At 31.7% G+C, this 25,742-nt stretch overlaps 1 protein-coding gene across 3 annotated transcripts in view; it reads left to right on the top strand.

Annotated features, from left to right (window-relative positions):
- The window catches only part of CSMD3 (CUB and Sushi multiple domains 3), a 1,011,591-nt gene that overhangs the window by 715,947 nt on the left and 269,902 nt on the right, over positions 1–25,742 (top strand). For all 3 annotated transcript variants that reach the window (XM_074352931.1, XM_074352929.1, XM_074352930.1), the window contains 2 exons: positions 17,947–18,116; positions 25,094–25,250. In XM_074352931.1, the coding sequence (XP_074209032.1) occupies positions 17,947–18,116; positions 25,094–25,250 (327 nt within the window). The remainder of the gene's footprint in view (positions 1–17,946; positions 18,117–25,093; positions 25,251–25,742) is intronic.

The raw sequence follows: 25,742 nt of genomic DNA, 5'->3' as shown, positions 1-25,742 counted from the left end.
GGGATTTGTATAACAGAATGCATTAATTTCACTGTTCCTTTGTTATATTTTGCTTATGTAACTCCAGCATCCCTAGGGACAACATATATATACTCATAGCACTGCCCCAGAATGCCAGCACTCTTACTCATATGGTTTATAGTATATAGGTTTATGTCTTTCTATAAGAGCCATATTTGGTGACAGCCTACTACAGATTTTTCAATTAGTAGTTACATTATTGGTTAAATTTTATGATGTACATATATTTTATATCTAGTCCAAAGTGACTGTAAAAATCTTTTATTTGAACCTTTTTGCTTCAAGTTAAGGTAGTTTTCAGCATACTTTTAGGTACCAATTACAGTGCTGTCTTAGCTATCTGGAAGATCAACAAACTCTCAATTAATATTTGCAAGTTCAATAATCTCCCAACTGCTGCTATTGGCATTTAAAAAGGCATTATAGGAAATGTGTTTAGGTTTTATAGATAGGTTAATTCTTGGGCATAAAAGCCCATATTTGTTCAACTTTTGTGAAACACTGTACTGTCATGGTTCAAAGCTCCTAAATTATCCTTATCTACTGTGGGTTCTGACAGTTCAAGTTCATGTGTTTTATGATAGAATTTAGTGTGCTACATTTTGTATTGATCCATACAAACACAGAGAGAAAAAGGGTTTTACTGCTTTTGAGTTTCAGCTCAAAATTTGTTCAGGAAATCCATTATTTTTTTTTAAGTTAATTTGTTGTAGGTTGTTGTAAAACACAGAATTACTTTTTATGATTAGTCAAAATATATAATTCAAGAGAACTTTAAAGTGATACAAATTATAGTAACCCAAATTATCAGTAAATAGTATATTTGTAGTATATCTTATTGTATAGCAGGCTTTGAGGTTTTACCTGAATGCTATGCTCTAAAAAAGCTTAAACAGGCCTCTGCAACTTTTCAATTCTCAAATGATAGCATTAAAAATCTCACATTTTTGTAATATTATTTTAGTTTAAAATTACTTTTTTCATTTATGATCTTTCAAAGAAATTTAAGATATTAAGTAATCTTGCACCTAAGTTAGAAGGTCTTTAATTGTCAAAGAAAAAATTGTATGGTATATCTAAATTTAGTTCTTCTGTTCCATGCTTATCAATTTAATTGAGTTTATATATATTATATAAATGTCTTAGCAGATTAATTAAATATACTGCTAGGCTCTAAAGGGCTATTTTCAGATTTTATTCAGTTTCTAAATTCCAGTTAATCATTTTAGTAAGTCTAATTTGCATTACAGTCTACACTTGTCAGTGTGCTCTATGTACTTGTCTTTGATAATTCTTATTACAAAATTCACTATAACCAGTATTTAGACAAACCTGGCATTGTATTTATATAAAGACAATATTACTACTAAATTACTACTACTACTTGTCATTTATTTAGTAAATACTATGTGCCCAGCCTGGTTCCAGACAATTAGGGTTTATGATTCCTAATTTTCACTAGTATAAGAGAAATTTTACTTAAATCACTGATAAGAAAACTGAAGCACAAAGTTAAGTAACTCACAAAAAATCACTTGCCTTGCAAGTGACAAAGCTAGATGTGAAACCAGATGAATCTGATTCTAAAACCTATTCTCTCTTTGTATAGTCATGATATGAAGGAGCAACTTGGTTGGTAATTGTGTTGAGGCCTCAATGGATGGCATTATCCTGGTAAAATCCCATAATTTAGGACCAGATTTCACTGTGTGAACTCAACTTTGTGAAGTCCTTTCAGTATATTTACGTATCAGACAATATTAGTTATATAAATATATTAATTTATTGGAAGAGGGATATATTTTATTCCAACAGTCACACTGTTCATTACAATTACCATGTTCTTTCTAACATCAGGTTGCCAGGGAAACCAAATCAGTAATCAGAACATTGCTTGGTGATCTGCAAATCAAAGGAAAATGAGATAAACAGTCTGTAAGGATTTTCTCCCTAGGCCATAATGAAGCCTCCAGTGCCCTCCTCCCCCAGCTTCCTTCTCCCAACACATACATACACACAGTAACAACTTCAGGGAGAACTGTGAAGATCTTTGTTACAAAGATCCTATGTATCTGTTCACCATGGGCAGCTAAATTCTTTTCCTTATAATTTCTTTTTCAGACTTAGAGTTAACCATTTCCTTCTAAAATAAAATATTGTATTTCAAACCAAGATTTATACAAAGTTAGAAATTAAAATAATTCTTAGTTTAAATCTCATTTCCTGTATGCCTCTTAGATTCCTGTCACCAGGATTGAAATTTGAGTGTTTCAAAAACTTCTAAAGAATCAATTTAGTACACCAGTGGTACCTTTTGCACATGGTTCCTAATTCATTTCCAGATGCTTATGTTTAAGTTTATAGACTATGCTACTGTTATAGTCCTACTTCAGCATAAAAATTAAAGTTATTGAATTCATTTCCCAAATTTTTCTATTAGAGATTGAGATAATCATAAACATAAAGAGGGAAGCATCTTTATTCATATTTCCTGGGGTAAGAAATAATAATTGGTCCTATTAATTATATTATAAAAATTTATGTGTAGTTTGAGAAGAATATGGAGCATAATGTAAGATTAATACTCTAGTATTTTAACTAATATAAATTTACTGAGTATCTATTCAATAATATGCAGTCTGGGCTAACTATTGTGCTAGGCATTTGGGATATAATGTCCTAGGGCGGTAATAAGTTCCTTGACCTCAAAGAGCAAACAGTCTGTGGGAGATATAAACAAGTAAATAGTCAATTTTAATAGAGTGTAATAAATTCCCTAAAACAGGAGCAGTTTCCCAGAGGAAATGATCTCTAATTGAGACCAAGGGATGAGTAGGCATTAGTTCTATGTGGGTGGGGAAGATGTGTGTGAATGGCAGAGAAAATATTCTCTTGAGAAAGTAACAGCACCTGTAAAAGGCCAGTGTCATGAAAAAGCAGAATACATCTGTGGTAGCATAAGTATTGATAAACCATTTGGCTACTGTTCACTAAGACAGGGCACAAAGAGGGCAGAGAGGCTTTGGATTGAGAAGTGGGAGTAAATACCTTCTGCTTGGGAATTTGAGTTGCTATGTTGTGTACATTTGGAGATATATGGTAGACAGCAGGATATACAAATCTGGAGCTGGACAACGAGAACTAGATTGGAGATAGATTTGGAAATCACAGATGGATCAATGAAATGAAATTTCCAAAGAAGAAGGTGTAGAAACTTAAACCTGTTATATTTTCAGCATATGATACTTTCTAGAGAAAAGGAAAAACTATCACAGGCCTAGCCTTTGACAAGTTTGTATTATGAATGTTAGATGAGAGATGAACCAAAAAGTTAGTGCTAAAGTGAGTGGTTCTGAGAAAATTTCTAAGAAGATAGAAATTTGTATGGATTGAAACTGTCATAGAAGACTTTTTGAAGAAATAAAACTATATATGTGTATAAAGTGTCCAAACTAGAACATGTCAAAATGTCATTTTGACAAAGAAAATGTCAAAATATTTAAAATATGAACATAAGATTCTTAATTTTGACTTCAGGAAACTTTTTGGTTGGATCTAACAAATTATGATGTTTACTTTTAAACAACAACTTACTTAACTGTTGAAACTTAAACTGTTGAAACTTAAATAAACTGTTGAAACTTAAATACGTAGGAGTTATACAAAATGGTCACATTTTAGGCAAGTGTTATGTTCTGAAAACATCACAATTCACTCTCTTAAATCATCTGTACATTTCCTGCAGTGATAACTGAAGAGGTGAAAGCATTCTTAAAATTGATAAATCTAGGATAATGGTGATTTTGTCTTATTTTAATGCTACTTCAAAAAATTTCAGCATTATTCATAATATTTTGTAGACTGCTATTTCCTAAATTAACAGTAAAGTATATCATGGTAGTTAGCCATATTCTTGTGTTTTATCACAGATAACTTCCATTCTAAAGTTTCTTTTTTAAAAAATTTTTCTAACATTCGTATTACCACCACTTAATGAGTGCTTGGATGCTTGGAAGAAATTTTTGTAAAATAACAAAACATGTGAATTATAATTATAGTGACTGTTAAAATAATAGCAAAGTAATAGTGAACATCCTTGCTTCACCAGAGTCTATTCTCATTTCAAAGCCTAAGTGATCCTTTAAGGACATGCATCCTAGAATCCCTCTGTTTGTCCCTTTCATAAGTCTTTTCATCAGAACCCAAATAGAGTAGGTGAGAGGAGAACAGAGAGTAATGGACGGAGGAAGAGAGAAAATAGGATGAGGTAAAGGCAGAGAGTTAAGAGGGTAGAATATATCATGTAGGGCTTTGTGGACCATCACAAGGACTTTGGTTTTACTCAGAATGAGAAGGAAAGCCATTAAAGGATTTTGACCAAAGAATTGCCAAAGGGACAAACATATAGGGATCCTAGAATATCTGTCTCTAAGGATCATTCAGTCTCTGTGTTGAGAATAGACTCCAGGGGAGAAAGAGTGGAAGCAGAAAAAGTGAACCAGTTTTAGGCACTCCGGTCACACTGATCTTGCTGTTTCCCCAAATACCAAACACATCCTACTGTATTTGCTATTCCCTTTGCCTGTAATAATTTTTTCTAAATATCTGCATACTTGCTCCTGCAGAGCTCTACTCAATTGTGACTTCTCAGTGAGTACTCTCAATGAATACCCTTCCTATATCTCTCCTCTAATTTGCATTTTCTCCTTAGCACTTACAACCATCTAGACTATTGTTTGATTTACTTATTTTTCTATACTTCTTTATTGCCTGTCATCCCTCACAGGAATAGACGCTTCATGAAAATAAGGATTTTCATCTCTCTCTCTCTCTCTCTTTTTCCATGGCTGAATCTCAGGTATAAAGAATAGTGTCTAGTACATACTGGACACTCAATAAATATTTGTGAGATCAATGAGAGAATGTCACTACAAGCATTCCAAAGCATTTCTCATGCAAAGCAAGGTGTGTACCAAAGGATGCCTGGTGTTTCTAGTCAAAATAAAGAGGGGAGGCTGTGACATTGAAATAAACATGGTTGGTTTGGTCCACAGCTTTCAAACTGTGAGATTATTATTTTTTAATTGAAATATTTGTGTAAATTAAAAGTATTTATATAAAGTGAGAACTTATTAATATTTGAATTTTTAAGATTTCAAATTTGTATAATTCAAATTTGTGTAAAATGAAATTCCACATACATGATCTGCTAAAAGATTTTCTCCTTTTAATACTTGCTTTAAATAGTACTTTTTCCATAAAGAAATTTAAGCAAGCAAGCAAACTAACAAAATGAAACTGCAAGCATCTACCTTAATTGCAACAGTAGTGGAGAAAATAGGAGCAAGGAAAGAAAAACAGAGCATAACAAACACTGGTTAAGGAAAAAGAAAAATAAAGACACTTTCATGTGGCAGTAAGCTCGAACATTCAAATTATGTGTATACAGACCATTTTATTTCAGTTAGTTTTAGAGTACAATGACTTTGTTTTACAAATTAAATTGTTTTTTAAAAGTTTGTAATTGGCACTGTCTAAAAATATACATTGAAAGGTCACAATATGTTTGTCCCTTTTTTTATAAATTTTTTTCCAAAGAATCCTGATCTCAAACTCCACTCATAACTCATGTACTGTAGAATCAGTAGTGTTGCTATGGAGAAGTCAAGGATGGACTAGTCACTGCTCTCCAGCTGGTCCTGTTATTTATAATCTCCTGGCATGTAGCCCCATACTGCAGTCTGTCCTCCAAATTCTTATGATTTATTAGTTGTATCCCATTAGGTTACAAAACAGAGAATGTACAGCTATGAAATAGGCCAAAATTTTTTCAAGGAATCTTCAATACACTGTTCCTGAGAAATTGATGCAGTGAAGACCAGGGAAGTGGAATACTTTCTTATTCACATTCATGCAGACCTTAGTTCTTTTAAAATAAAAATTCAGTTTTTATATCTATTATACCTGGTTGGTAATGCCTCTTAAGAACATGAAGAACATAATGAAATGAGATATTTCTTAAGAACACCGAAGACATTTTACAATTGCTTTAGCAAATTGCACTTACATTCCTTCAAAATCTGATTGTTTCACTTTTTCTGTGGCCTTTCTCAACTTATACAGGCAAAATTGCTTTGTCCATTCACACTGTTCCCATCAAATTTGTTCATATATGTTTTTATAGCATATCACATAGCAATTTAATTAATCTGTGTATTTCACTCTTCTCTACTATCAGCTAATAACAAGTGCCTGCTATGCACTAGAATTTCTATTTATCCATCATAGATTTAAAATGTAATATTTTAATTCACAGTACTATATTTTAGATGCTTACATTTCTGTCACTTAAGGGAAATTTGAATTTCTTATATTTTATATTGACAAATTATTCTATATGCAGTCTTTGTCCAGTAGACTCAAGAAAACACATTTAAATTTCATTTCATTAGCTAGAATCCATATGGGAGTAAAAAATGACTCAACATATGTTGTTGCCCCCAACAAATACCACACTAGTACCAATGATTCATATCTAATTTGACTGGAAAAGCCATCTCCAAAGCCAATAGTCTGTTAGGGATCATGCTTTAGAACAAAACATACAACTGGTGCTATCAATAAATACATAGCTATCTTTCTTCTGATTGTTTGAATTATTTTTAGATTTCTGGGTATTGTGTGTGTGTGTGTGTGTGTGTATAATCCTAAGTGCCCATTCAAAATTGCACGACTCTTTTCTGAAGTTTTTTTTTTCTATCACTTTTAGCTATTAAAATCAACAATATGATAACTAATTAGTAAATTAAAGTGGCAAAATCCAATATGGTTCATTTCCTTGGATTAATTTGGCACATTCCATAAAATGTAACTATTCCCTGTGCTTTTTATAGAATCCTTGGAAAGGTATTTAGCAACCAGAAATGTACTTGCTGTAGAGATAATAGGGTTAGGATTCTAGCTCCTGATTTTTGTTTTTGCAGATGTAAATTAAAGGCTTATCTACATTATGAGTGGCATTCCTCGGTCATTCTATCCCCATGAAACCTTAGAAGTTGAGTTAAACTTTCCATTAGGAGGAGTTATTTAGAAATTATTAAATGTTTAGTATATTGATTTGTTTCTCTTGTCATATTTAATTTGAAAAAATGTTTCAGTCCATAGTAAATCTTCTCACATCTTAAAAAGTCATATAAAATGCCACATTTTCCAAAATTTAGTTATAGTTTGCTTTAGAGTATTTAAATGTAATTATTGAGTACTTAGCATGGTGTGTTTTAATACAGTTTGAGGAGGAAAGCATGAGACCTTTCCCTGAATTGAAGTTGTGACATTATTTACATTGACCAAAGAGAAGTCCACCCATTGCAGGCTCAGTAGACTCTTAGGGCTTGAAGTCTACTCCCTTCATCCTCCAGAGTGTAGCTAAGAGATGAGACTCAGAAGATGATGCTCAGTTGATGAAGGGGCAATCAGACCTAGGGGCTTTCCATATTAGTTTTGTTTTTTGTTGATTTGTTTGTTTTTTAGGGACTTGAGAGGGCTCTGTTTTCTGATTTCTGCAAAACTGGAAAGGTACTAGTCAAAATGGCCTTTGGCCACTTATTTATTAGTTAATTAGATCATGTTATACAGTTGTTCTTTATCACCAGTAAGAAGGGAAGAAATGGTGAAATCAACAACTTGGATTTCAAACAGCTGAGAAAGTCTTATATTGACCACTGTCATTTCAAACTTTATGATAAGAACTAGGGAAATATCATAGAATTGGTATTATTCATATTAACCAGAGGACAGGGATTCTGAGATACCAAAACATTATATTTTGTTGAATCTCCTTCACAGTGTTTCTTTAAATATGGGAAACAGGGATATCCCCCTTCTTACAAACACTTTAACTTAGAGTCTTGGCAGGATCAACAAATCATGCCAGAAATTCTTTGTGATTAATGCCAAGCTTAATTATGACTGTATTTGTGGAGATGAGCCTTGGAAATGGTTCTTAAGTGTTTCTAGACTTTTCAAATTCTAAGAGAAATGTGGTAACCAACCCTCAAAACCACCTGGAAACATTATTTGAATGAAAAGTTTCATACAGCTTGAAAAAATTAAATAATATTGGTTTTGGAGATTGTAAGTGGGAATAAATGACTATCATCTATCTTCAACTGAAAACTTTTTTTATTTTATGTATACAATGAAATGCAAAGCAATAATGCTGCTTACATGACTAGATTTGCTTAATGTAGATTTTACTTTTCATAAAGTAATTGTGTTTTCTTAACCAATACCTTAATTTAGCTAACATATTCCTTATATATTCATTATATTATACACTTCCCTCTTTAAATATGCTCTTTTATATGCTTTAAATTTTGCTTACTATAACATTTGGATCATTTAATTAAGTAGTCGGGGCACTTAATAGCATAGAAGTCACTCTAATATGTAAGAAATGATGTGTCCCTTATTTGCTTTCTTATCTTTTCATTTAAAAAGCGTTAGGGAGACAGTGCTCATGCTAAAGTAATACAGGAAAACGAGGAGGAAAATGCACAAAGAAGAAGCTGTCTGCTCCCATCTCCTACTTCCGTTCTTCCCCAGTCCCAGGAGAGAACTTTACTAATCTTACACTTAATCTGAGACTATTTTAGACAAAAGATACTGCATTTTAATCTCTGAATAAGAAACATGTTTTGAACACTTTTGATACCAATTTTTCACTAAATTTTTAATTAATGAGTAAATTACCCAAAAACTACAGTGGAATTTGTTTCTATATTCTTGTAGGACTTTTCTTCTATGTATGTTGTTTCATAGTAGTAATCATAGTATATGTAGAATTTAAATCTGTGTTTTCACTTACCACATTAAAAATCACACAGATTTTACCAGGAAACGTTTTTATTAGTCTAGTTTTAGGATGCTAGACTGTTAGGTCTTCAGAATCAGGGATGGCTTTTGAAAACTGCACTTAACCTATGTCTGTACTGTTGTAACATAAACACCTTCAAATCTTTTAAAATTCAAAAATAGCATAAAAACAAAAACAAAAATAAAAAACAAAAACCAAAAATACCCCACAAACATCAACAACAAAAAACACTTTCTTTAAACCTGAGTCACTGCTGACTATCCTTGTATTTCTCCCTTTTTTTATAGTCAATATCATTAAGATCATTGTCTTTCTCCTTTTCTTCTCAACCTCTTAACTACCCAAAGCAGTGAATTATTAGTATTCATCTTAATTTAACTGTGTGTAACATTTAGCACCACCAAGAATATTTTTCTTGCAACTATCTCCTCCCTACTCTTGCATGATTCAGCTTCCTATGGGTGTTCCTTTTGCCTCTGGCTTAAATTCTGAGGCTTTATGAATTCTGGTCTTAGTTTGCTTTTCTTCTCAATTCATATGTGTCCTCTGAATAAATCCTTTTGTCTGTGGTTTGAAATATCAGTCCCATGACTGTACATATGCCTGGATGCTTAGTGGACTTCTCCACCTGATATCCTGCTGGCGCAGGATATTCATTATTTACAAAAATATACTCATCAACATACTCAAAGTTATTCCTCCTTCTATAACTTTTACTTTAAGTCTCTCCTCTTCCTCTATCATTTTAGTTCAAGCTCTCGCTGTCTTCTGGTTGAACTACTATAATAATCTTCTCTAGGCTTTTTTCCCTCTAGGAACCCAGGGCTATAATCCTTTCCCCATAGAGCAGCCCTAATGGGTTTCTCAAAACTGATCATATATATATTTTTCTTCTTAAAATTCTTCAGTGGATCTACAGTGCCTATGTGATAAAATCTGAATTTCTTAAAATGGCATATCAGCTACTGGCTCTTTTAACTATGTCAATCTGGTTTACCCATTTGTACTTTGATTTTAGCAGTTTCCTTGGCCTGGAATCTCTTTTTCATATATTTTGATTAACATTGGAATCACTTCTTTGACTCAGATCAAGAATAACCTATTCCAGGAAGTCTTTCTTGTCGTTATTGTCTTATCCATCCTTCAAAATGTATAATTTCCTTGTTTTTGCCATCCGAGGCCATTGTACAAGCTTGTATCACACTACAGATTACACATTTGTGTATGTACCAGTTTCTGTCTGTCTCTCTTCTAGACGACATACTACATGAGACCAAAGAACTTGTCCCAAAGACCCAATGTAGTACCTGGTATATCTAAGGTATTACTGTTAATACCATTATTTTTCATGAGTAAATAAATTTAGCACAGTAGACTCTAAAGAACTTTTTAGAGAAGGAAGAAAGCATAAAAGGATTACTGAAACTCAGGTTATTGAAATTCCTCTATGCTTTTTCACTGAAAATTATATTTGATTTAAAAAATTTTGAACTTACGTCTTCACAAAAGTATAATTCTGCATGGCAATAATGACTACAGTGATTTTAGTAAAAAATAAATATGGAATATGCAGTAAAATGAATTTTGAAGGAAAAGAAAGACAAATCCTACATTAAGTTCTTCCAGTGAAAAAATTTTAAGACATTCTTGATTTGTAAATAACTATAATAAGCACTAATTTGTGCTTGGATACATGCAAACATTGTATTTAGAGAAGCTAGAAAGAGTGAGCCAGTTATACATCACTGTTGTCTAAGAATAACTAAAGAAAGGAAAAACCTGGCTTTGTACAAGTAATACTAATGGTTCTCATATTTTCAGTTGTGGCATAAGGAAATTAATATACATCTTTACCCTCTAATTTGCATTCCCTTCTGAGAATCCAAGCATTAATGACCCATTTGAGAAAGAAAATTTGACAAAAATTTTCTAAAGAAGAAATGTTATTAATAATACCAAATCATAAACGAATATTAAAATTGTTTCTAAATATAGTCAATCTTATCACATTTTACTATATTCACATTTTAGATGCTCTTTTCAAAAGAAATTTAATATCTCTGAAATTAGTATGTATCTCACAATCAATGGCTATTAGATTATTGGCAACATTTTTGATTTCTTAGGAGCATAAAATGTGTCTAAATTTGATGAGATACAGTAGAAACTAGATTTGAAGCACAATGGGCTTAATTAGCTGATAAAAATTTAAAAAAAACCTAAAAACTAAAAATAGGTAAACTCACACACACGACAGAAAAAGAAATGGTTGATTTGAATTTGGCAGTTTGAATGTCCCCACCTCCTTCTGTATGAACACAATCACATATTACCATTTTTCCCTCTGGTAGTAATTAAACATATGGAAAACATATTTCTGCTTCATGCTACACCTTACTTGACTTAACATACGATATGTTTAGGTCTGAAAGTTTTCTAAGTTTTTTTGAATAATACAAGTCAAGTTTATTTTATTGTTTTCAAAAAATAATTTTAAGATAACCCACAGTGTTTTCAAAATAGCATAAAAGCACAGATTCAATTGCAATGCAAATTCTTAAAAATAACTGCAAACTTCTCTAGTCATAGACATTTTTCAAATTTTCCAGCCAAATTACTGAAAAACATTTTACCAGTTTATCTGAAAAAAAAATATGACTGTATGCAAACAATAGACGCTAGCAGGTTTTCTTAACCCAGTAATGGAGATTAATGATGCATAGGCTAGCGTGTTTTTCAGTAAGAAAAAAACTGAAATTCAATGAGTATCCTTGGTCTGCCAAATTCCTCACTGTAGCTGTAACTCTTATCACCTGAGTCCAGTACACATATTTCTCCTACTGCAATCCAACAAAGGCCACATTTATCAACATATTATTTTCAACTCAACAAAGAGTTTCATATAGTTAACTCAGATTTCTTAATCTGTATGTTTAAATTAAAAAATATTTTATATGAGTAGGATTTGTTCTTCACAAAATAAAGGCATTATAATAAACAGCATGTAGACTGGAGATTGCACAGAAAAATATTTATATTCTATACAGGGCACTGAGGACCTATTCTCCAAAAATATTTCCCTACACTCTACTCAATTATGTAGTTTTTCCATATTATTAATTCCTGTAATTTAAAGATGACCTTTCAATTCAAATCAGAGAGAGGAGACATTATCACCTAATTAATAGTGATTATTAAAATTGATTATTTTGTAGGAAATTCACATTAACAAACTTAGGCTTTATAAGTTAGTGACATCAGTTATCAAGAACATACATTCATTCTAGACCATGAGGGAAAAAAGGTGCTGGGCTTATGTTAAGGTAGGAAAAGTGTGCTTTCCTCACTTCCAGAAAACATTTCAACCTTTGAATCTTCTGACCCAAAATATCAAAAAAAAATTTATGAATATAGGTCATTCAGTTTTCTCCTTTGTTCTTCATCTTTTGCAACCAACTTTCCAAGCCTTATAGATAAAAGCATTCCCACACCACAAGAACAGCAAGCAGCTTACACCTATTGACATTCTCCTTTCATACACACCTATGAAAAACATTATTTTCCCTAACATACCAGATAAACAACAAAAGAAACCCTACCTCTAATTCAGCTATATGTCTTTTTGAATGCTTATATGGTAAGCATCCATCTTTCTGCTGGAAAGCAAGTTATATGAGCGTTTCAATGGACCTTCCATGCTCATGCATAATAAAAATCGATTTTTTTGAATTTGAGCATGCAATTATCTGACTCTAATCATTTAAAATATCTTAGTCTACATTATCTACCAAGGTACTCTGTTAAGGAAATCTGTTGTTTATATTAGAATTATGGTAGAGCTTTATATTTATTATGACAAATATTTCACATACAGATGTTACATCATATATGCAATCTGTCCCAGCACTTGACTGAAAACGCTGGCATTGCCCTGATGCAGTAAGTCATAGATTTGTGTTTGTTCAGTGACAGCTGCATACCGTGCATAAGTGTCAACATGGTGGGAAATTACTGTTTTTCAACTCATCTTTGTCACCTGGATTCTAGGACTTCCTTTACTCAAACTCCTCTTTCTTGTGCAGTTAATGTTGTTTTTAAATAACTTACCTTCTTAGAATCAAATAGCCATTCTTCTCTCTTGGGGCTAGCTGTTCTGCTGCTAGTTCCTCTTCTGAGTTAATTTTAACGTACCTTGTGAGTATTCAATGACAGTTTGCCAATACTCATATCTTCTGATTATAAAATGTGCCTTGTGAAAATTTGCTGGGAAGTTTTCACATACGATGAAAATGTTGTAGTTTTGGTATTTTTCTTGGACATTCATGAACATTGCAGCCATTACTATTTGGGAGAAGTACCCCTGATACTTCAATGTGACATTACTTCATTTCATACACCTTCACAGCCACCTGATGGTGGAAAGAACCGTAACAATATTATTCCATGTCAAGTAATTTTCTTCTTTATTTGGACCCTGAAACTGCATCCTTTGGGACCAGAGGTGACACTTATATGTGGAGAAAACATCATGTATAAAGGCTTATAGTGTGAGACTGTGGCAGAAGGCCAGTAGCTCAGGAGAGAAGTGAATTATAAGGTGCATGGGAGAGACTGGTGGGTAACAGATAGAAAGGCAGGGGCAACATTATAAACGACCTTGTATTACATTCTGTGGACTTTAATTTGCTGGTGGTATTTGTTAGGCAGAAAGTCTAAGATCAGATTTTCATTTAGAGAATATCATTGTGTTAGCCTATTACACAACTGACGTAGAAGCATGTTCATTGCTAGACTTGGGCATATGGTCAAACTGTGCAAAGTTAGTTATTAATTTCAACATTCAATCCTGTTCAATTACAGTTGGCAAGCAAGACTGCTATAGCCAAAGTGTGGAAAGAGAGCTTTTACAGAGCAAATATTAATACTACATCCAGTATTGGGAAGCCGGCATTTGGTATATTTTAAATTCAAAGATAAAGTTAAAGATGAGATCCCATGTAAAAATAAGTTTATTGTCACCTAGCTCCTGGTGTTTGGCACTGCGTCTAAAGAAGTTCCTCCTTAAATTATTCTTAGTGGAACATTTTATTTTATTAAAACTCATCAAAAAATTAATTTGTTAATTTTCCTGAGTATATAAGTAGAACACTCTGAACAGATTTTTACTTTTTTAATGTTTTAAGATACTTCCTCGATAGGAAATCATCATTCTGAACATTCACAATTATGTATAATGGAATATAGATTTATAAATTATATGTAGGATGAATGTATCCTGACCTCCAGGACATAACTCAGCCCACAGAAAATAATTCTTTTAATTTTTAATATAATGTCCTTAAACAGTATGTGCATCAGTTAAAGTATAGAGAAAAAAGTGACCCAACTACCAGTTTATCTGGGATAGTGTCAATTTACCACTGTTGCATGGGGTAATTATTAATGATGCCTCCTTTCATACTAAAAAAGTATTTTGATCTGAAAGAGAAATTATGTGTTTACCCTTTAACATCATAGGCAACGACAGATAAAAATCCCAGTGTAAATCCCAGCTGTGATACACACCATTTGTTCAATTTTAGCAAGAAAGCTCACTTCAGTGTCTTCTTCTATAAAACTGGAGAAAATAAGTTTTATCTTGCAGATTTGTTAAGAAGAATAAATGCAGAGGTGGCTTCATGGGTGTGAAACCCATGCAGTTGCACAGAGATGGCTCCATGCTGAGAAGGGCCATGGTTGGTTTAATGCTCTATTGATCTCTTGAAATTCTTAACAAGTTTTCATCAAGCATAGTGCATTTTCATTTTGCACTGGGCCTCACTATTTATAATCAGTCCTGATTAAATTAGAAAGCTGCTAATTTAGTCTAAATTTTCTTCCTTAATTCTATTTGGTTTAAGTCCTGATTTTTTTTTCACCAAGTAGAAAATCATTTATAGCTATTTTTAATTGCCAATGGAAATAATCAGTAAACAATCTTTAATAGGAATAAAAAAGAATTTTATTTGAGCCTGAGAGCTATACCCTGGGGGACAGCCTACGACAACTCTGAGGAACGGCTCCAGAGAAGCATGATTTTCAGCACAGTTTTATATTTTGTAGAACAAAGAGCATCAAACAAGTCAGGGAAACATCCCTTCAAGATTTAAAAAAAAAAAAAAATGACCAACAAACCAGAACAAACCAGATCATCATGTACACAGTGAGTCAGTGTGGCCTTGGCACCTGTGAAAGGAGTCTTATTACGGAGATAGTACCAGCACAGGCATCCCAGGGAGAGAGGCATTTAATCTTTATTTTTAACATGGACATTCTTTACTTCTGGTCAATGTACACTTTTTTTTTTTCAGTGATTAAAGCTGATATACAATGTATTTTTAGTATGACACAAATAGGCTGTTTTAATAACCATAAAATTCAAGTTAAATCATATACTAGCCAGAATGACTTCCCCATATCTCAATATGTGCAAATGTCTTACATTAAAAGCAACTGAAAAATTTAAATATAACAAAAGCCAGTTCTTTTTTTTTTATATAAAAGGAAAATCTCCTATAAAGTATACCCTATAAAACCAGGATTTATAGGAGAAGGCACTTACTACCTGTTCAAATGCTGAGAACACAACAATAATTTTTTAGTGTATTTTAAAGGGCAGTTGAAGTAACTTGACCTTTATTGGAGGGATTGTGTTATGTTCAGTTAAAATAATTTTAATATCATAAATAATTCTCCAAAATTAGAAAGAGTCCTCTGGCTTTTCACAGATAAATGCTTTTCTACCCCTGGATAGTCATAATGAGGGCAACATAAATATCCTAAACTCTTTTTCTGTGTGTACAACACAATGCCATCATTGTATCTATACTAGAAGATTCATAATGATATCTTTAATTTATTGAGCTCTTGCTGTATGCCAGTTCTGTGCTAAATGTCCTACACGTATTACCTACATATAATATCAACATATATACACACTCACACACACACACACACAAACATCCCTATGAAGAGGGTATTATTATTTCCATTGTAATATTAACAATATTGAGGCTTAGAGAGAATAAATAACTTGCCAAAGTCATATAGGTAGAAGATAAAGCCTAATTTTGAAACTAATCTCTGAATTTTAAAACCTGAGCTGTTAATCAGGTTTCAGTATTTTGCAAGCTGGAATCCAAGTACACATTCTCACAACTCCATGATTCTATAACATACTTTAAAACTGTTTGCATTTTCTAATAAATAATCTAACTGATAAAAATATTTGTGCATTCTGGATCATCTGTGTGATCTGGGAACATTTGTCTTCATGCCCTCATAAGCATGCCTAGATTCCAATAGCTACTGAGAAAGAAACCAGGCAGATTTAAAATATAAATGATTCTTTCCTACTAAGTGAAGGATATATGGCATTATGTTGTACTATTCAGATGAAAGTTTCTCAGCAATTCAGAGATGATAAAATGAGGGGAATTGAATTACTGCACACCATAGTGTAATTAAAGGCATAGCAAACTCCAGAAGCTTGTACTCCAGCAACTGGCTCCTTATCCCCATTGCCAAGGACAGTTTAGTTTCAGAAAAATAAAATCTTATGCCACTTAAGATACATTGTATTATTTTAAATTTTACTGTTTTTATAGTTATTCCTATATTTGTAAACTTATTTTGGTACTATATTTGTATACAGTTAAAAGCATAAGGGCACTTCTGTTTTTACCTTTGAACATATTTAAGTAATATAAAAACAATCTGAATCAATACTGGGAGTCTATAAATTTTTGTTTTCGTTTTTGTTTTTCTTTTATCTTAAAAGAAACTTGGAAGAGTTCTGTTGGGCGACAGTTCATGTGACTGGTTGATTCTTAGCATCACATTATTAGTTTTTATTATTATTTTACACTATGTTGATATATACTGACTGCTCCATCCGGATCATTTTCATTTTCTCATTAGGCTTTTTTCTTTTGCCTTATTTTAGTTAATGTTTTAGCGTTTAAAGGGTAAAGCAATTCATTAGCCTTCATCTTGTTAAATATTTCCTATGGCTGTTCCCATGAATAATTATTTTAAAAGTATTATTTCTGGAACATAATGACTTGCTTTATTTTGTGTTTAGTTAAAACTTAGAAAAATATAACTCTCCCTGGCCTATGGTATGGTAATGGAAAGCAAGTTATAATAAGACAGAAATCCAAGTTCATTGAATTTCTGAGACGTAATGAACATGTTTGGAAATTATAAGGACTTGTTTGATTTTGCAATATTGCTACAAGCTTTTTAATGTAATAAATTAAAATTAAATATGAAAAAAATGAGAAATTCGTAATTTTCCCTAAGCCATTAGACACCTCCTCAAATTTTGCAAAATAAGTCCTGGAGGGTTAGCAGTAGCATGTACTGATTATGAGAACGCCTTAATCCATTCTATCTTTTAAACTAGGAAAGGTGATACAATTCCCAAAGATACCCAATCCATTGTACTTATTGATTGGTTAGTGAGTTTTACCCATTGTATTAGTTTCCAAAGGCATTGTAGTCTTTATTGTCCTTTTTGTTACTGAAGTCCTTAGAAGAATGCTGACTACTGGGAGGTAAAAAGGGTCAAATTTTAAAAAGGTAAAAGTAAAAAGATCAAATAAGAATCATTCTAAAAGAAGATGGTTTCTCTACTTTTTTATATACTTTAAAATAAATAATTAATTTAAAATAATAAAGTTAACCAGTGATCTGCAAACTTAAAATGCATTCTGAAAATCTTTTGCTCTCATCCTTTTCCATGCTATCCTTTCATCCACCAGGGGAGAATACTGAAACTATTTCTATTTCCACTTACGTACAAGTGTTCTGTCCATGGGCAGTAGTTCCTTCTTCCTATTTAGTATTTGAGAGGGGATGAATCATCTACAACATACGGCCATTCTGTACATTATTTTCATGTTAGGCTCTAGTTAAAATAAAACGCATTTACATTTCCATACATTATATTGTTTGACATGATAATGCTTTCTATTAAACTGTACTTCAATATTTTGTTTTACCTGCAGCTGAATGTGGTGCATCTGCAACAAATAATGAAGGAATTTTGCTCTCTCCAAATTATCCACTAAACTATGAAAACAACCATGAATGCATTTATAGTATTCAGGTTCAAGCAGGAAAGGGAATCAATATTTCAGCCAGAACATTTCATTTAGCACAAGGAGATGTTCTTAAGGTAGGTGAACTCAGAATATTTATATTTTGATCATTTTTATTATTAAGTATACCCTAATACATACATACACATATATGTATATATATATGTATTTAATCAACCATAAGTTGATTCTGCCATTCATAAATTTAAATTATATATTATTTCCCTCTTTTCTGTTACTATTTTCATTGACATAGAATGTTTTGTTTCTAATGTTTATTTGTAATAAGTATTCTGTTCTTAATACATAAATTTTAAGGTTTCAATAACACCAAAATAAGAACACTTTTTGCCAAATATCTTATTTTGAATAAATATTATCTATAAAACATAATTAACATTTGAATGGTCATTTTAAAAAGAAATACAGTAACTTTTTATTTTGATGTTTATGAAGTAACTTACTGTATCTCTGTTGATACATGGAAAACTTATTGCACTAATGACTATAAGCAAGTTCATAATTTCTGAATATATAAAACTAACAATATCTGTAAATTATTTAAGAAAAAATATACTTTGTTGGTAATAAAAATTTCATGTAAAATTTATTAATGTATTTTAAAAATTTGAAATAATCAAATTTAAAGATACAATTTTAGGAAAATAAATATTTTCATACTTGCTGATTTTAGTTTGCAAAGTAAGTGTTTTGGTAAATATAGTTTATATTCATTGTTGGAATAAAAATTTAATACTTCTATAAATCATTTTGAATATTTAAAAAATGATCACATGCCTTTTTTCTCATTGTCAATATTTCCTTAATCCAGGTAAGAAATTCAACATAAATCTGTTTTCAAAAATCTTGAAAAAAAAAATATGATGTCCCAAGTTGACAGGGATGGGGTAATTTTTGTTTAAGCAGTGATTTTAAGATTGTTGGTTATTTTCTTTTTTTAAAAAAAGTATGTTTTTGATGATAATTGATGGTTCTCTAACACAGATAGTACTGTATGCTTGTAAGATTTGTATAGACATGGGAAAGATTTCCTGATGTACACCAAGATATATACAATTTTAGTATTAATTTAAGCCCTTTCCTGTTTCTTGGGCTTTTTCCTAATAGTCAATGGAAATTAAATTGTAATCTCTTCAACCTCCAGTTCACTGTTTGGATTTTCCTTTTAAAGTATGTTTTATTTGCTAAACTGGAGTCAACATTTAAGATAAATGGGATGCTTGTACTTAGAACTGAGGCATTATTTTTTTCACCTGTGGGGAAAAATGTATCAAGACAGATCAGAAATATGTGCGTAGCTAGTAATCTGTACCACATAAGCAGCAATAATAAACATGTGTTTATAAGTTAAAAGTCAAGAAGTGCTTCCCCACAATCCCTAAAACGTTTCTCTGCTCTTTGTGATGCTTGAAATGTATGTATTACTTTTCCATACTGAATGATGTTTATTATTTAGAAAATTCATTTGGGATAACAGGTAATGCCTTTTAAAAAAAATAGCCGTAATGTGTTCTTCAGAGTGCTTTTTGACTAATGTCTTACTTATTTGGAGTAAGATCACATGCACTTGTGATGTGTGTTGCCTTAATGAAGGGTGGGACCTGAATAATAAGTGACACTGTTGGGGGATATGATAGTGAGAGACAAAGGAAGGCAGAAAAACTCAATTTAAGGCTCTTTAGTGGATTTCATTACATAGCGATTTTTCTTTCATGAGTGAAAGGATGAAATTTTTTATTCCTAGAATTTTTTTTTAATTTTTATAACTTTCCTAGAAAAAAAATATATGTATTCCAAAGTTCAGACAATTACACACTAAGTGTTAACATAAAAATACACCAATTAAATTGTCCTTCTAGCTGTAGGTTTACCTAGGATTTATTCTAAATGATTGCTTTAAAATAACTTCACTAAACCACTCTATAGAGACAGTTTGGTATGGACTTTTAAACGCCATCTGTCTTCATGGTCTCTCCACCAGTGTAAAATGTAAAATGCTTATATGTTATTCTTCTCATTAATCCCGTGGACAACTATTAGTTCAAAGATACTTACTGACACAGGCACAGTTAGGCATGTACAAGCAGACAGATGCACCCTGCAAAAGACAAATGACTAATTCTCAAAGATTGCCAAGCCCAGAGTTCTCTCAGGGTGAAAGGTCATTTACCTAATCACAAAGTAGTCCATGAGAGCCCATCCTCAACCCCAGCACTTTCCAGTATTAAACCTAGTAGGCTCAGTTCTCTTCCACCATTCCAAGTAGGAAATAAGAAAAACAAATAGCCCATTATAGAGTCCTATGCCCCTTGACTAAGAGATTTGGAAGCATTTTCTTCCTTTATGTGGTAGGATTGGCTATCTTTTTTAGAATGACATTCTCTCGTAATACTCTTTATGTGAGTATGAGGCTTGGAAGAAGGTTTCGTTTTGTTTTGGTTTGGTTTTTTCTGGTTTCATCACTGTATTGGATTCTGACAAAAACAGAAACAACAACAAAAAAACAAAATGTGTGTGTATTTATCTATATCTACACACACACACACACACACACACAAACAGCTTTCCTCTCTGAGAGCTCATCATCAAGGCTGATACTTGTTTTCTCACTCACCCACTGTCTCTCCCTCTTCCTTCTTTTTATAAATACTTTAGTTATTTATAACCACAGTAATAAATTTTGTATCAAGTATAGACAATCATATGAGGACTCTAGGTTATTTACTCCTGGCATCACTACCAGATTTCCTGATTCAGTAGATCTGGAGAAAACTGTTTCCATTGGTCTGCACTTGGGACTAAGGACTTTCATTGAGCTCTCCAGATTATGTGATGACCAGCAGGTTTGGGAATTAGGAATATATCCTACTTTGGGTTTGTTACTTTCAATGGGCAAGAATACTGAACTTCATGATCCCTCACTCAAAATATGTAACTTGATTCTTTCAATTAACATTTATAGATGATGATGATTCTATGTAGGCTTTAGACAGGCAATAATGAAAAAGCTCTTGTCAGCTGAATAGGACAAGAGCTGAATACCAGTCAGAAACCCTATGTTTGTTTGTATTGTTGCTGTGCTTGTTTTTGTTTTCAGAAAAAGACTAAGTACTATGTTTAGACAAAGGAATGGAGCAGGGACAAAAATCAAGGCGATCTTTTTACCACAGTCAGCATTATGAAGTTTAAAGTCTTATTTCTTATGCAAAATACAGGCTAAATGGATGATTATGGAGAAGAGTCAGTAAAATAACTCAAAATTGGTTTTGGGAGTCTGAAAGAAAAGGCTAGGAGATTATGTCATATGTTTGAAAAACTAGATAGTTGAAGGACTTGATTAATAACATTCTTTTAGAAGTATGAAAAGAAGGCTGTTCATGTGTTGCTGTTGTTGTTTTCTAAGATGTATTATTTTCAAGGTCTTTGTTAATTTATGTGTGAGTTCTGGCAGTACCACTTGTGAGAGCCTGTTAAATTTTCAGTAATTTTGTGAGCTGGTTGTTAAACATAGCCATTATTAAAAAATAAATTGTGTTACAATTAGATTACCATTAAATTAACTTACAATTAAAGTATGTTCAAAACAGAGGTGATAAATGCAATTATTTCCTAATTATTTTACTACTTTAACTATTATCAGTGCTTTTTGGGTTAGTTATATGTATTGTATCTTTAGGATAGAAATACTGTCACATGTTGTACATCTCTTTCCAACTCTGTATTCAATGATGTCACCTTGAGAGCTTGATATTGGCCATAGTAGGAGTGTTTATGTCGGGGTCGAGAGGTTCTTGTTACCTGCCTGTTCTAACATTTGCACTGCAGAAATTAGGCAATACTACAAAATCTGACTTGATTTATTGTTTTGCTCATTGTCTGTACATAAGTAGAAAGAGTTTGTATCTGTAGTCATTTTATTGTGAATAGTACAAAAAATCAAGAAAATATATTTTCAAGTATTTGAAAACTATTATTCAGTTTAGTAAAGAAGTTGCTCATATCATCTACAAACCAGTGAAGTTCTGATATAACATTATTTATATTGTGTCATGTTTATTTTACTTATTAACATGAAAAATCAAGCAATATTCACTTAGAAACAACCTTTGTCTGCAAGTTGCAGTTACAAGTTGGAGATACAAAAGTTTGGCAAAAAATACTGAAAGCATCCTGTAAGAATCAATTAACTCTTTGAAATTTAAAATAATGAGTACTGTATATTTTGTTACTATGTGTAAATAGCATGCTACACATCCCTTAAATCAGGGATTCACAAATGTCAGTCTGTGGGCCAAGTTGGAACTGAAACCTGTTTCTGTAAATTAAATTTTACTGGGAGAAAGCTATGTTCGTTCTTTCACGTATTGTCTATGGCTATTTTTGTGCTAGAATGGCAGTATTGAATAGTTGCCACAGAGATGTTAAGTTTCAAAAGCCTACAATATTTACTATCTAAACCTTTTTAGAAAAAAGTTTGTCAGCCTCTCTTTATATCAATACAAGTTACTAAAAAAGATATATGTATGTATATATACATTCACCAATTTGGTTTGTTTGAGAGCTGGTTTTTAAACGTTTTCTAGCACACCAGTGATCTCTTTAATCCACCACAGGTATGTGTCAACTCGGCTTGTTGTTCATTGGTAATCCTTTGTTATTTCCCCCTCAAAAGCACTCTCTAAATAACCATTTTGTATAGAGTGCAATGTTAGGACTCATAAAACCCTTCCTCTTCTCCCATATTGAGGATCTCAGAAGTAAAATGATTTGTGACGGGCCATACAGCTTTCATGGCAAAGTTCGAACTTGAACGTAACCACAAAGCTAAGGCCCTTGAAAACCTGACCCTTCATTGTGCTCCCAACTCCCTCACTTAAAACATAATAGCTCTTATAATTGAGTACACATTATATAACTGTTACAAAGACATACATATTTGAATACAAACAGGTATTATCTTCTCTGTTACATATCATCTTTGGAAAGAACATATTAAGATTTAGAATATTGTCCTTTTTGATTAATGATTGTAAAAATTTTTTTCTTTTTCATTCAAACTTTGACATCTTACTCAACTTATCAGAAAAAAATTATTTAAAATTTTAAATCAACCTATAAAACAAATGGCCAGAAATGAGAATTCTAGTATCCATAAGCAGAAATGATTTGAAGGTTTGTGTGATTGTTCTCATGTACATGTGTAGTTTCTCTCTTTTGATTTTACTTTTTTTATGTACTTTTTGCTCTTGGGTTCTGATAACACCCTACTTGCTGATTTTTTAGAGAAATGACTGGGCCTGTGCCTTCTAATCATACCTTCATTATGTCATTAACAACAACACAGTTTTGACTGTTGATAAGCATTTTATTGTAATAGACCTTCCGGATCTAGGAGAGGGTCTGTACACCATAACTAATTTCAGGCGCTGATCCATTATAAAAGGTTTGATAATTGAAACATGGCAATATTAAGTTCTAGTCCGTTCTAGTGTAAGACTACCCAATCAATTGCAACATTATAACAAATTAGAGTCTCATCAAAGAACTTCATTAATGTTATAAAAGCCCTCAATGCATTTCATGATATTAGTTCTCAAGAAAAGTTGGAATTCTACATTTGACATAAAAATAAGTCTTCATTATCTGAATTAGGTGCTAAGTGAGAATATTTCTATGGGGAGCATCAGAGTCCTCTCCCTTTCAGTTGAAAAGTATACTATTATACAATTACCTTAGTCTTCTTTAATTTTACAAACTTCTGAAAAATAAAAATAGATACTAAGACAATCTCAAAAATAATAACAGTAACATTATACTTAAAAAAAAGGAAAAGGAAAATAGGCCCAAATAAATAAAAACATAATTAAAGATTCTGATTTAAATAAAAATAGAAATGAGAAGTAATAATCTCAAAATTTCTATGTGGTTCTGATCAGACCCAATATAATCACTCTGTACTATAAATTTACTTTTAAATGATAGGTACATTTGGTTTACTTTATTTTCTCATTTGGATGATTGCATTCATGTCTACTTCAAATGTAATTTGTCTTTGGCTGCATTGCTTTGTCCTTTCTTGTTGCCTTTATGTTCCCATCTGTATTTGAATATATTTGAAGGATTTTATTTACAAGTCAAACAGTATTGACTTGATCATAACTATAAAACTCTTTTCTTTTTAAAGCCTTCCTAATTAACACTTGTTTCTCATTTTGATTTAATGATTTTATACATGCTTCCAAAATTTCATGGCTGAATGATCACACTTCATTTTACTTTGATAATTATAATGATGTTTCCATATTATTTGTTTTCCATCTTTTGACTTTACATTGTTAAATAAACTGTTGTTAGTTTTGGTGCTGAATTAGATTCTCCCAGCTGAGCTTAAGATAATTCTTTTAATTTGAAAATATTAGCTTTTTTTCATACGTTACCTTTCAATGGTTATTTTTTAAATTATTTCTTAAAGAAAGCTTATTTTTTAAAAGGAAAAATATGCTTATAGCTCAAAAAATAGAAAAACTCATTATAAATATGTTTGGCTGACAATATTGGGTTTTCTTAAAAATCTTTTTCAGGCTGAGAATGATGTCTTAATTTAAAAAAAACATTCCCAGCACCTGACACAGAGCAAAGAACAAAATATACGTTGAGTTATTTGTTACTTTTTACATTATTATTTTTGGAATGATTTTTATATATGGAATAAAATAATGATTTCTGCTATCATTAAACTTTTTTCTTCATTAGCATTGAATATTTGAGGAAAAAAGATTAGGAGAGATGTTTTTAAAAATTAAAAATAAATTTCAACAACCAATTTCTGCTTACTTAATTGCAACAATTATTTAGTTTGTATTTTCTCTTCATTTGGCTGTTTTTGACAAACTGAAAGTTGTTAAAATGTATCCACAGATGAAAGCAGAAAAGTTGAACCCAATAAAAATTAGTTATAATATAAAATTTATTTTTAATAATTTATTATATTTAATAATTATTTATATTTTATATTTGTGAATGTATTTTACAGATTTATGATGGAAAAGATAAAACAACTCATCTACTAGGAGCTTTTACTGGTGCATCTATGAGAGGACTGACACTCAGTAGCACTTCAAACCAGCTCTGGCTAGAATTTAATTCTGATTCTGAAGGGACAGATGAAGGCTTTCAACTTGTCTATACCAGTAAGTATTTTGGAAGAAAAAAAAAAATGGCCAAACAATGATCCCAAGTATTAAATAATTGCAGTATACCAGATCAGGTCATCAACATTTAATTATTAATTTGCAGTTTACATCTCCCTTCTACATATATAATTTTATCTGATTCTAACTACAACTTCAAAAATTGCAGATATTCTAACTGTTGCCATTTTAAAGTTGAAACAACTAAGGTTCATAAAGTGTAAGTAATTCATGATTTTGAGCTTATTAATATATATATTTTAAAATGTTAGTACTCTCCTCATGAAATATTTAAGAAATACAATTAAACCTTTTAATAAATGGGAATCCAATGTTAGAGCTCCTACCTGTAATTGCAAAATACACACAATATATGTGTGGTAGGTATAATTGGTCAGCCATTAATGATAACTGATGGTTTTAGATGATTGTATACTGAAGAGTAGCTAAGTTTTTAGTTTGCTTTGCTTTTGTGTTATATTGCCTTGTTAA

Source organism: Camelus bactrianus, chromosome 25, assembly GCF_048773025.1.
Source record: "Camelus bactrianus isolate YW-2024 breed Bactrian camel chromosome 25, ASM4877302v1, whole genome shotgun sequence".
Classification (NCBI taxonomy): Eukaryota; Metazoa; Chordata; class Mammalia; order Artiodactyla; family Camelidae; genus Camelus; species Camelus bactrianus.
This window is presented reverse-complemented; position numbering and strand designations above follow the sequence as displayed.